General features: G+C 47.3%; 2 protein-coding genes across 3 annotated transcripts; one reads left to right on the top strand and one right to left on the bottom strand.

Moving 5' to 3' along the window:
* Window positions 1-617: 617 nt before the first annotated feature.
* On the bottom strand, window positions 618-3,479 carry LOC136460916 (ABC transporter G family member STR2-like). Its single transcript, XM_066460442.1, has 3 exons — window positions 2,946-3,479; window positions 1,551-2,839; window positions 618-1,047 (listed from the first exon to the last, which is right to left on the bottom strand). The coding sequence occupies exons 1-3, from the start codon at window positions 3,477-3,479 to the stop codon at window positions 702-704; spliced, it is 2,169 nt and encodes a 722-aa protein (XP_066316539.1). The 3' UTR covers window positions 618-701.
* A 553-nt stretch (window positions 3,480-4,032) lies between these two features.
* LOC136456434 (chloride channel protein CLC-e-like) lies at window positions 4,033-10,006 on the top strand. Of its 2 annotated transcripts, none has more exons than XM_066456301.1 (7): window positions 4,033-4,625; window positions 5,063-5,450; window positions 5,892-6,086; window positions 6,710-7,176; window positions 7,675-8,211; window positions 9,234-9,442; window positions 9,548-10,006. In XM_066456301.1, the coding sequence occupies exons 1-7, from the start codon at window positions 4,320-4,322 to the stop codon at window positions 9,606-9,608; spliced, it is 2,163 nt and encodes a 720-aa protein (XP_066312398.1). In that variant the 5' UTR covers window positions 4,033-4,319; the 3' UTR covers window positions 9,609-10,006. The 2 variants fall into 2 exon arrangements, with proteins under 2 accessions (XP_066312398.1, XP_066312399.1); XM_066456302.1 differs by having other exon boundaries at window positions 4,038-4,625; window positions 7,070-7,176; window positions 9,548-10,005.
* Window positions 10,007-12,161: the final 2,155 nt, after the last annotated feature.

Raw genomic sequence — 12,161 nt, forward strand, 5'->3', positions numbered from 1 at the left:
GGTTGTGCAAATTTTACTACTCTTAATCCGTGTACTAATATAAGAAGGAAAGCCTGCCCATTAAATCATGCTGCAAATTTTAGTCTGCATCCTCGACTATGCAGTAATAGCTTTGTGTCGACTATGCGTGGCGACTCCGTCTATGGGATGCTGGTTGCAGCCGTAGCCACCACAGCTAATTTTGTTTATGATTCTCCCTGTATATATATGTTCATCGAGCAAAGTCATTAGTCGCTGCTGATTGGTGAGTGGTGACAGGTGGTGGCTGGTGAATGCATGGTCTGGCTGCCGAAAACGAAGCCAGATTCAGATGGACGCTAAGCAGTCAGTAAGCAACTAAGCACCTACTCTCGATCGATCGCTGCAGCTTCCTAGTCTTCTTCCATAGGAACAAGTACCATGTCAATAATAATTTGTCAATCCTTTATTACGTGATCTCTTTTATCGTTAGTATAGGACAATTGCGTAGTTCCTGGGCGGTGCAAAAGTTACTATCAGGGGGCCGGTGTACTTAACATCGCTCTCGGAAAATTACATTAGAAATCAATCATGACATAATCAATCAACCCGGCTTTCCGGCCGGCGCCTTGTCGCTTCAAAGAAAACTTACCTTCTCCTCATCATACATCCAAAGTCTACATACCATTAAACGTACCAATCGAGGCTGAAACAATAATTAATTAATGACGAAGCTGTCGCTACTACTTCCTCTTGTTCTTAGAGGCGAAGCGGAGGACGAGGTAGAAGAGGACGCGGTAGAAGGCGGCCCAGCCGAGGAGGTAGAGCACCATCCACCACTTGCGGTTCTCCTCCACGCTGATGCCCAGCTGCTTGAGGATGTCGTTGCCCGTCAGGATCAGCCCGATGGCGGGCTCCGAGGCGAAGACATGGTCCCCGTTGAACTCGTTCATCAGCAGGCCCTCGTACGGGTACTTCATCGTCGAGATGGTGTTCATCCACTTCCACGCCACCGGGATGCTGTCGCTGTCCAGGAAGTAGCCGCAGAAGAGGAAGAAGAGCGCCGTGAACGCGATCACCGCGGCGTACCTGCCTCGTCCGTCGCATTCATTCAGAGATCAGAAACGCCTCGCGCGGTCTCGTACAGTTTGGGCCGTTGTTTAGGACAGGCATGGGCTCTTTTCCTTAATGTTATTGCAGGCCGGCCCATATATATAATCTTGTAATAAGCTAAGCTTGATGGGCCGTATTTGATGAGTAGGCATCTTTTTTATATATATGGACTGGGCTACGACCTACGGTTGATCTGAACAAGAAAAGGTTCTGTTTTTTTAAAAAAAAACTATATATACAAAGAAAATTGCAAATTTTGTAATATGTTAATGCAGGCCGGCCCATATATATAATCTTGTAATACTGATCTTGATGGGCCGTATTTGATGAGTAGGCATCTTTTTATATGGATTGGGCTACGGCTGATCTGAACAAGAAAAGGTTCTGATTTTTTTTATAAAAAAATAACTGCAAAATTTTGTAACAAAAAAAAAAAAAAAACACACACACACACGAAACAGGTGGACTTAGTGACTTACCCCAGGATGAAGTTTGGCACGACGGAGCTGATGAAGACGACGAAGGAGTTGGTGGACAGCAGGGCCGCGTAGAGCATGACGAGGAAGTAGAGGAACTGGCCGTGGAGCTTGAGCGCGAACCAGACGATGGCGGCGTAGGTGGCCGACTGGAGCAGGAGGAATGGGAGGTAGGTGATGATCCCGGCGACGACGTAGGCGGAGGCGCGGTACGCGTTGTGCGAGGTCTCCCTGATGAAGATGAAGCGCTCCTGGATGAAGGCCGGCACGGCGTCGTTGGAGGAGAAGAAGAAGACGCAGACGGTGAAGATGAAGAAGCTGAGGCGGTTGGTGATCCCCTGCGTGTTGTCCTTGGGCTTGGTGAACATGGTGGCCATCAGGAACCCCATCACAGTGAGCACCATCAGCCGCGACAGGAACAGCTCCGGCGTGCGCCAGATGTTGGTGAAGTTGCGCCGCATCAGCACCCACACCTCCCCGACGTACGAGTTGGCGAACTTGCCCCGGTGGCCCAGCGCGTTGACGCCCGTCGCGTTCGGCCCCGCCCGGTGCGTCGGCGTCAGGTAGTCGTCCTCGTTCACCGTGTACGCGCTGCTCATCGGCGTCGGCGTTCCCATCACGATCTCCGGCGTGTACCTGTGGTTGTCGTGGGGGGCCCCGGGCCCCTTGTGCTTGGGGCGCCGGGACGGCGTGAGGCGCACGCCGCTCCACGGGGACTTGGAGTGCTGGCTCCTCAGGCTGCGATCGAAGTCGTCGTCGCCGCCGGGGCCCGAGATCGGCGTCTGGACGATGCTGGACACGGTGGACAGCCCCTCGGGCCCGTAGGTGGCGGTGAGCTTGGGCGGCTTCAGGCCGGTGAGGCAGAACTCGGCCAGCGCCTTGACGCCGAACTCCGACTGCTCGTACTCCTGGATGACGTCGAGGAGGTTCTCGATGGAGTTCTCCCCCTTGGGCACCTTGCGACCCATGCGGCCGAGGTGCGCGGTCACCTCCTTGGGCCCGCCGCTGTACATGAGCTGCCCGCGCGCCAGGATGATGAGGTGGTCCAGCAGCAGCAGGATGCGCGAGGACGGCTGGTGGATGGTGAGCACCACGGTGCTCCCGGCGCACGCGATGTCGTGCACCTTCTCGATTACGCTGTGCGCGCTCGTCGAGTCCAGCCCCGACGTCGGCTCGTCCAGGAACAGGAGCGCCGGCCCGTGGATGATGTCCACGCCGATCGAGACTCGCCGGCGCTCGCCGCCGGACACCCCCCTCGTGCCCTCATCTCCGATGTACGTGTTTCTGGAGGACTGCATGCAGTGCACGGTACCATCGACGATGCCTTTATTAGTGTTCTGTTTTGAATTTCTGAAGCAGAGTACTAATCTAACAGTAGTTGCAGCGTGCATGTCTTACCGTGAGGCCGAGCTGCTCGATGAGGTTCTCGACGCGGAGCTTCTTGTCGGAGGCGGAGACGGAGGAGCCGAGGCGGAAGTCGGCGGCGAACATGAGCGTCTCGTAGACGGTGAGCATGGGGAACAGGCGGTCGTCCTGCATGACGTAGGCCGAGGAGCGCTTGATGAGGCTGGGGCTCATCTCGACGCCGTCGAGCGCCACGCGGCCGTCGAGGCTGGCGATGCGCCCGGCGAGCGCGTCAAGGAACGTGGACTTGCCGGCGCCGCTGGGGCCCATGACGGCCGTGACGCACCCCTTGGGGGCGTACCCGGTGATCTCATGCAGCAGGTCGACGTCCTTCTTCTCCCACTCCCCGCCGGCGCCGCGCTGCTTCTTGACGACCGTGTACGTGAGGCTGGTGAACTCCAGCCCGCCCGTGAAGCCGAACCGCCCCACGCCCGCTGGCTTCTCCGGCTGCTGCGCCATGTTGATCACCGTCTCCAGGCGGTGGCCGCCGTTCCGGCCATTGTGCTGGTGGTGATGGTGATGCGCCATATGCTGTACGTCCACCTACGCACCGGTGTGGCCGCCTACGGGTTTTATTTCTAGGCACGCAGCTTGTATACTACAAGCATATAAAAAGCGTTACCCTCTTGTCCGCGTGTCACTGCCAGCTTCGTTATTTTTGTCCCGTTGGTAGATGCCTGGTTCCGGGCGACGGAAATGAGGATGGGCAACGCAGTGTCATCGGAGTGAACGTTTGTTGCGATCAGTTTTTGGTCTGGACCGTCGATGTTGACTTGGGGCAGCTCGTCCTCGACAGTATCATGGCCAGATCGAAACAAAACTATGTTTTGCAGTGTTTCTAGAAACGGTGAACATGTTGTGCAACGATTCTAGAAATGGTGAACTTTTTAAATTTGAAGGTTGTGCTATTCTGCGAGCAAAAGTATGTACGAGTAAATATGTTGCCTGAATTTCCCAAGATAGAAATCGCCAAAAAAAAAAAAAAGTTCCCAAGATAGAACGTCAGCCTTCGGACGGCGCCACAGCTCTAAACCCGGATTTGGGCCAGGCCCGAGATCTGCAGGCTACCATCGCCAAGGTCCTGGGCCCATCTTTGTTTTGCAACGTGCTTCTGCCGTTGTGCGGCAGGGGAGAGAGAAAGCGAGGCTCCGACCTCCGAGGATAAACGGGGACACGTCGCGGGTTCACGGCCACCGCAGAAAAAACGGCTCCCTCCGTCGGGGAAGGTCAGGAACTCCGAACTCGGAGGAGCAGGCGTTCGCTTGGCTGCGTGCCGTTCCTCAGCCCCCCTTCGCCTTCGCGAGCCAGCGCCCAAATCACGATTCCACGAGATGAGAATGAGATAGCCTGTGAGCGATCGGAGCCCCCATGGCGCCATCCGCAGCCCCCTCCTCCTCCTCGCACCTCCTCCTCGCCTCGCCCCACTCCCCGCCCACTCTCCTCAGGCTCTGCCGCGCGGGCGGCCGCTCCCTGGGGCTGTCACGGCGAGGCGGAAGCGCACGCCTTCGGGTCGTTCGACGAGCAGTGGAGGAGGACGAGAGCGGGGCCGCGAGCGGGGGTCAGGAGGAGGAGGCGGCCCCGGAGGAGTCAGTGGCTGGTCGCGACCTCGTCACGCTCACCGCCTGCCTCGTGGGCCTCCTCACCGGCGTCTCCGTTGTGCTCTTCAACCTCTCGGTACGGCAGCCACCTCACGAGCTCAAGTTTGATGGTTTCATTCGCAGGTGTATTCTGTACACAGATTGCACCAGGTGTAATATAGCAAATATATATATATATATATATATTTTTTTTTTTTCTGACAAGTCCTCGGATTTCAAAAGCATTAGTTCCCACCTAAAAGGTTACAGGCTTTAATCATTTGTCCTCCAACCTTACAGGTTAGGATCACCCTGGTTCTGCCTTGTTTATAATTCAGTCTCTTTTTTCATCCCTTCAAGTATGTTGCATAAACTTGAAGTTGTCTGTGTCACGTTTAAATGACACACTCGGAAATCGTTAACATCTTGGATCCATTTTAGTACTCAAGAGTGAAGAGGCATTGTTAAGTTCACGTGCTGTCCATTTAAAGTACCTCATACTGTGATTTAAGATGCCCATATTTCTTGCCATAGGTTCATGAAATACGTGACATATTTTGGGACAGTATTCCTTTGCGAGGCGCTTCATGGCTGAGGGAGGAGCCGATTGATGAAGTCTGGCAGAGAGTGATATTTGTTCCGGTCAGTGGAGGTGTTATAGTAGGTGGATTGAACGCACTAAGAAGTTATATCAAAACTAACTCAAATGCCCCTGTGTCCAAGATAAAGAGTGCATTTAGACCATTCTTGAAAGCTGTGGCAGCATCTTTCACACTTGGAACTGGCAATTCACTGGGTCCTGAGGGTCCCAGTGTGGAAATTGGTTCTGCAATAGCCAAAGGATTTGGTAATGTGTTTGAGTGGGAGGGTGGGAAAAGGCTGTCTCTTGTGGCAGCAGGATCAGCAGCTGGGATCTCATCTGGTAACTTTTACTAACTAGAGTTTTGATGCTTGTCGTTTTTAAGTTGAACATGCTCTGTGTTCAAGAAAAGTTCAACATGCTCAGAATGTTTTCTGGATTTTTTCATGTCAATGTCAAATGATTGCCACCAACACCAACATAACATCTTAACATCATCATTTCATCGCCTTACCTATGGCTATTGTCGATTGTTACCCCTATAATTTCTCATCATAATGCTGCTGTATGATAATTCTTTAATCACCTTGTTGAATAGATTGGTATGCTGATAGCTATACATGATGTAATACATGATATATGGGACATTAACCCAGTAGCTTGCATTAGATTCACCTTCTATGGATACTTGAAATTCTCAATAACTCAACATGTCTATGCAGTTTTCTGTCTTCTTTCTGATTTCATTTTACTTATATTCTAGGTTATTGCCTTGTATTTTAGGTTTTAATGCTGCTGTTGCTGGGTGTTTTTTTGCCGTGGAATCTGTTTTGTGGCCTTCTGCTGATTCCTCATCCCTTGCCAACTCGACACCTATGGTGATACTCAGTTCAGTGATAGCATCTGTTGTTTCAGAGATTGGTCTAGGTTCTGATCCTGCTTTCACTGTCCCAGAATATGATTTTCGCTCCCCAACAGGTACTTATGAAATTTGTAGCACTGTTGATCCACTTACACATAATTTTTAGTGATGAAATATGATACAAAATGTAATATTGTTGTAAGCTAGATGATGTTGGCATTAATTTGTTTCAAATTGCACATGCTTCTGTCCTGATAAGTTAGCTGGGGAATTGGAGGTGGTGTATATTGTCTCTGAGAGCATACAAACTCTCCTTTCTGTCCATACATATTTACAGAAAAGTCCTTCAAACTCATATTACACCAACATGATAAAAATGGCGTATCTAGTGCAGAGAGCTCCCGCTCTGTGCGGGGTCTGGGGAAGGGTGTTAGTGGAAGCCTTACCCTCGCATGTGCAATGCGAGGAGACAGCAACTCGAACCCGGGACCTTCCGGTCACAGGCGGTAAGACTACCGCTTGCACCAGGCCCGCCCTTCATATTACACCAACATGATACTACTAAATAATAAGCTGTGCTACCATCTTTTGCCTGATACAGTAACAGAATGCCTTTACAATCCTCCTGATGGTAGGATAGTTATGGTGTTTGTTTAATGATATCCTCTTTTTACATTTTGTTTCTCATGCTCCAGAGATTGAAAGTGTGAGGATATTTACATGACTTCATAAATGTCAGAACTTCCTCTATACGTTTTGCTGGGTGTCTTCTGTGGGTTGGTGTCAATTGCATTATCAAGATGTACATCACTTGCTATGGAGGCAGTTGAAAGTTTACAAGGGGCAACAGGGTTACCGAAGTCTGCATCTCCGGCTTTAGGTGGCCTCATTGTTGGTCTCCTTGCACTTTTGTACCCTGAAGTATTGTACTGGGGCTTTGAAAATGTTGATATCTTGCTGGAATCACGACCATTTACAGGCGGCCTCTCAACAACCATATTAGTTCAGCTTATTGGAGTGAAAATATTAGCAACATCTTTGTGCAGGGCTTTTGGATTGGTTGGTGGTTACTATGCACCTTCTCTTTTTATTGGTGCAGCCACAGGGATGGCATATGGCAAATTCATGAGGTTTACATTTACTGGCCCTGAACCACTGCTGCATGTCCCATTCCTAGATGTGGCATCACCTCAAGCATATGGCCTGGTAACATGTCTACCAAATTCAGCTCGTTCATCTGCATTTTTTTGTATTTTCAAATCCCTTGATATCCATCATTATATATTACGATAATATTATTGTTATGCAGTTGTCCTCTGTTCAAGATTGTTATTATCTTAATTCCATTAGCTTGTTACCCGTATAATTCGATATATTTACTCACAAAGTCGCAATACCACCTGCTATTAACTATTCAATCTAAAGACATCACCAGATAATTGCTAGTAGCTTAATGACCTATTTGATTTTTCAGTAAAAAATAAATAGTTGTGAAGATAGTTAATAGGAATTTAACATTATTTATTGGGGCTTATTAGATTTCCGCTGCAACGTACAGGTACCATATCTAGTGTTAACTAGCTTTCCACTCCCTGTCACAACTTATTGCCGATAAAACTTGCACATTATAATCTTGGGCAGCAATATTAACCAGAAAATATGATCGCTGCTTATGTTTTCTTCCTTTTTGTTTAATCTTCACAGGTAGGTATGGCAGCTACCCTCGCTGGTGTATGCAAGGTGCCTCTGACATCTGTCCTGCTACTTTTTGAGCTTACACAAGACTATCGTATAGTTCTACCTTTGCTTGGGGCTGTCGGGTTATCATCCTGGATTGCTTCTCCTCAAAGGTTCTCTAAAAGAAGTAAGCTGGATTCTCAGGAGGATAAATCAAGTATTCCTCAGCAAGCAAACAACATGCTCACTGAAAACAAACAGGCCACTTCCATGGATACAGATGATTCGCCGCTAGAATTATGTAAAATTGAAAGCTCCCTTTGTGTCTATGATGCCAACGATGACAATATGTTCAAAAATCTTACTGTTGCAGAGGCCATGAAAACTAACTACTTCTCCGTCTCAATGACAACTCCATTAATTGAGGCACTAGATCTTATGCTCGCCGAGAAGCAGCCCTTTGTTATGATAACTGAGAATAACACATTTGTAAGAGGCTTGCTGGCACTAAAGAACATCCAAGATTTTTGCAGAGCTGCAAAAACTACCAGAGCACATGCTGAGGTAAAATGTGAGAATAACACTGGTTTTTCAATCATCTTTTGATTGATTTTAGAGTTCTGTATAATACATAGGCATGCTATAGGTCCGGTAGTTTTTTTTTTTCAGTTCTATGGGCCTGGTGCAAGCGGTATAGAGTCTTACCGCCTGTGACCGGAAGGTCCCAGGTTCGAGTCGCGTCTCCTCGCATTGCACAGGCGAGGGTAAGGCTTGCCACTAACACCCTTCCCTAGACCCCGCACAGAGCGGGAGCTCTCTGCACTGGGTACGCCCTTTAGCTCTATGGAGCTCTTGCTGTCTCAAGTCTTGTCGTATGCATAGTTATTTTCCTTATTTTTATCAACAGAGGGCACCACCTGCACCAGTTTGTATAGATATAACCACCTTACATAATAATTGCATCCATCACAACTCTCAATTGTACCATATACTCCCTTGGATCCAAAATATAGCTCCATTTAGCCTTGTGCCTTTGTGCTAAGTCAAACTTTTTAGGCTTTGCCTTCAATGACTAAAAAGTTATAACATGAGGTTGATGCTAGTATATTAATCATGGAACATACTTCATAATATATAACTCTGTCTATTTACAGCAATATATTCTATTTAGATTATTAGTCAAAGTGTAATATTGGTGACCGTGTCGATTTCCTAGTAGACTTATATTTACGTAGGGAGTTGAGCATTGCATGCCACATTATGATCCAAATGCCCCAAAACAAGCAGGCATGGAGCAAATTACACTAGACACCATACCATTTGTGTTAGGAATGTATCAAATAAAGAAAAATTTGACAGGTTTGGTTAGTTCCTGGGGTCATGATCAATCTTGATCTCTCAAGTTGCTCTGATTTTTGCTGTGCTTCCATGTTTTTCTTTAATATATATAAAATAAAATGGATTTTACATTTGTTAAGGAACTGTTGGTCAAATGGTAATTTAGAGGATGTCTATACATAATATTTATTGCCACATGGTCTTTTTTGTTAATTAGCTTATTGGTAGCTTTCTCAACCTTGATGCAGGTAAAGGAACTCCTGATATCTCATGTTTGCCAAGCAGGCAAGTGTAAATCGTGGTCTGTGACGCCTCAGATGCCACTTACTACTGCAGAGAAGATTATGGACTCTCATGGTGTGGATCACCTTCCTGTAGTTTCTGAGGATGCTAATCCTCAGGACAGAGGACCTTTGATAGGTTTTGTAGACAGAGAATGCATTGCCATCGCTCGAAGGTATTTGGATGATTCTTCTAAAATTGATATAGTATTGCTTGCGTTTCCAGTTGCCATCTTATACCAACAGTGTTTGTTTGTCTTTGTTGCTTTGTTTTCATTCAGGGCCATGGCAACAAAAGAAATTTTCAGTTCTATGTATGAGATAAAAAAGGAAGAGAGGTAGCACGGAAGGAAGAAATGAGACGACACAGAAGCACTCCCTACTTAGCAAGTCTGGCATCTTTTCCTGGTCAAGGCTAAGATCTCTCCAGGTTATTTAGTTGCTAACTAAAAACGTGCTTCAGGGATATGATTAAGGTGTGCCGCCATTTTCTCGAATTATCTCGCTTACCAGTTACCACCATTACTGTCTGCAATGGTGAGGTTTTGTTGCACTTGTGTGCTACAAGTTCTCAATCGTTGCAACTGATAAACTGAATAGCTAGTGGGCTGCTTATCAAAATGTATAGCTGCTGAGAACTGGGAAGATAAGCAACAAGATCAGGCTTTGTAACATTTCTATTATTCTTTACACTTCTTTCATAAAGCTAGAAATACAAGAATGCTTGTTGCTTGAATAAAACGGATGGATACAAAAGCATTCAAGAGCTTGATTTGCGTCTCTGTCCATAGCATGTCTCTATGCGCGGCCGCCACCCAAAAGAAATCATGTCCGTAGACTAATGTGACGCCGTTTTTTTTTCTCTACAGTCGCCAAGCCAAGGCATAGGCTAACCACATTTTTTTTAGTAATATATAAAACTTAGTCGCAAGCCAAGGCATAGGCTAACCACATTTTTTAGTAATATATAAAACTTATTGACTCATCCATCACACACTTCACAGTTCACATAACCAACCAATCAATGGCGTCCGTATATAAAACCTAGCTCCAGAAACATCACAAGTGCACAACCAACCAACCAGTGGCATCCATATAAAACCCAGCCAGACATAACACAAGTGCACAACCAACATTGTTCGTCCCCCCCTCCTTCGACACGTCCGTGTATAAAACCCAGCCCCAGACACAACACAAGTGCACAAACAACCAATCAGTGGCGCCCATATATAAAACCATGCCCCAGACACACAACAACTGCACAACCAACATTGTTCGTTCACCCCCTCCTTCGACGCGTCTATATATAAAACCCAGCCTCAGACACAGTACAAGTGCACAACCAACCAATCAGTGGCGCCCATATATTAAACCTAGCCCCAGACATAGCATAAGTGCACAACCAACATTGTTCGTTCACCCCTCCTTCGACGCGATCGATCGATCGATCCTCCCGGCATTTCAATTCTGAGCGAGAGAACTATAGGGTCAGAAAGTTGAGCGAGAGAGACAGAGGAGCCCTAGACACAGCACAACTGCACAAGTGCACAACCAACATTGTTCATTCACCCCTCCTTCGACGCGATCGATCGATCAATTCTCCTGGCGTTTCAATTCTGAGCGAGAGAACTGTACGGTCTGAAAGTTGAGCGAGAGGGACAGAGGAGCACATCACAAGTGCACAACCAACATTGTTCGTTCACCCCCTCCTTCGACGCGATCGATCCTCCCAGCATTTCAATTCTAAGTGAGAGAACTGTAGGGTCTGAAAGATGAGTGAGAGAGACACAGGATGCGAAATATCGGCCGGCCAGCTATCGCCATGGCAACGACCTACGACAAGGCGATCGAGTCGTGCAAGAAGGCGGTGACGACGGCGGCGTCCCTGGTGGCGTCGGTGATGCTGGTGCGCGCGTGGTGAATGAGCTGGTCCCCTACGAGGCTACGAGGTGCGGGACTTGCTCTTCTCCAGACTAGGCTACCTGCGGTGATCCATGTCGTTGCATCACACAGTGGTGATCGAGGAGACAGGGCTTGAGCACTACCTGTGCTAGTATGCCTAGTCTGATCAAACGAACACTACGAAGTGGAATATCCCACCTTGTCCTTGTCCCTGTCCCGCTCCCATATCAAACACAACCTATGATCTTGATAAGCATTACATGAGGTAAAAGACCAATCTAGGAGGAAATAGGTGTCTTTTCAGTGAAGAAGAAATAGCCATCTAAATTTTCCTCAAAGACTTAGGGTGGTTTGGGTGTACACCCACGTCTTCGACTAACTTGAGCTCGGATCAGTTACTTACATGAGATATAGTGGAAACTACAAAACTCAATGCTATGGTCAAGAATAAGACCAACCTAATATATAATTAGAATCTATATTTTTTTGCAATTTTTAATTAAAGTATTCTAACTAAATAAATTACACATTTTTTTAAGGAACAGGAGGGGCTCAGGAGCCCCTACTGAAAATTTTATTAAAAAGGCAACCAAGGGGGTTATAAGGACATAACAAGAGTTCAAGAAAAGAGTAAAAAAACAACAGGAGGGGGCGGGAGGGAGAGGAGGAGATTCAGGAGACAAAAAATGAGACAAAGAAAATTGAGCAAATTACACAAGCTGCTCTAGCCATGACACAATGAAAGTGAAGTACTTCATCTTGGCTCTCCAAAGGAGTTGCCTGAAGGTGGCCTTGAAGATCTCCAGGCCTCTCAAACTGCTTGCTGGGATCCCTTTAAAGATTACATAATTTCTTAGTGTCCAAATACTCTAACTCATGATGATAATGATTTCCATAAAGAAAGGGACTCCTAACTGCCTTCTGCAATCCTCAAAAATCGGTAAAGGGTCATTGTAGTTACCAACTGCCACACCAACTAAATTCCAGCAGGCT

The sequence above is a fragment of the Miscanthus floridulus genome, chromosome 6, assembly GCF_019320115.1.
Source record: "Miscanthus floridulus cultivar M001 chromosome 6, ASM1932011v1, whole genome shotgun sequence".
Classification (NCBI taxonomy): Eukaryota; Viridiplantae; Streptophyta; class Magnoliopsida; order Poales; family Poaceae; genus Miscanthus; species Miscanthus floridulus.

What these genes read in the sequence shown, in the direction of transcription:
- LOC136456434 (XM_066456301.1), top strand. Translation starts at nt 4,320, where the DNA reads ATGGCGCCATCCGCAGCCCCCTCCTCCTCCTCGCACCTCCTCCTCGCC. An exon ending in AGCAGCTGGGATCTCATCTG is followed by an intron (nt 5,451 to 5,891) that starts GTAACTTTTACT and finishes CTTGTATTTTAG; the next exon opens with GTTTTAATGCTGCTGTTGCT. An exon ending in TGATTTTCGCTCCCCAACAG is followed by an intron (nt 6,087 to 6,709) that starts GTACTTATGAAA and finishes CATAAATGTCAG; the next exon opens with AACTTCCTCTATACGTTTTG.
- LOC136460916 (XM_066460442.1), bottom strand. Translation starts at nt 3,479, where the DNA reads ATGGCGCATCACCATCACCACCAGCACAATGGCCGGAACGGCGGCCAC. An exon ending in TCGAGCAGCTCGGCCTCACG is followed by an intron (nt 2,840 to 2,945) that starts GTAAGACATGCA and finishes CACTGCATGCAG; the next exon opens with TCCTCCAGAAACACGTACAT. An exon ending in GTGCCAAACTTCATCCTGGG is followed by an intron (nt 1,048 to 1,550) that starts GTAAGTCACTAA and finishes CGGACGAGGCAG; the next exon opens with GTACGCCGCGGTGATCGCGT.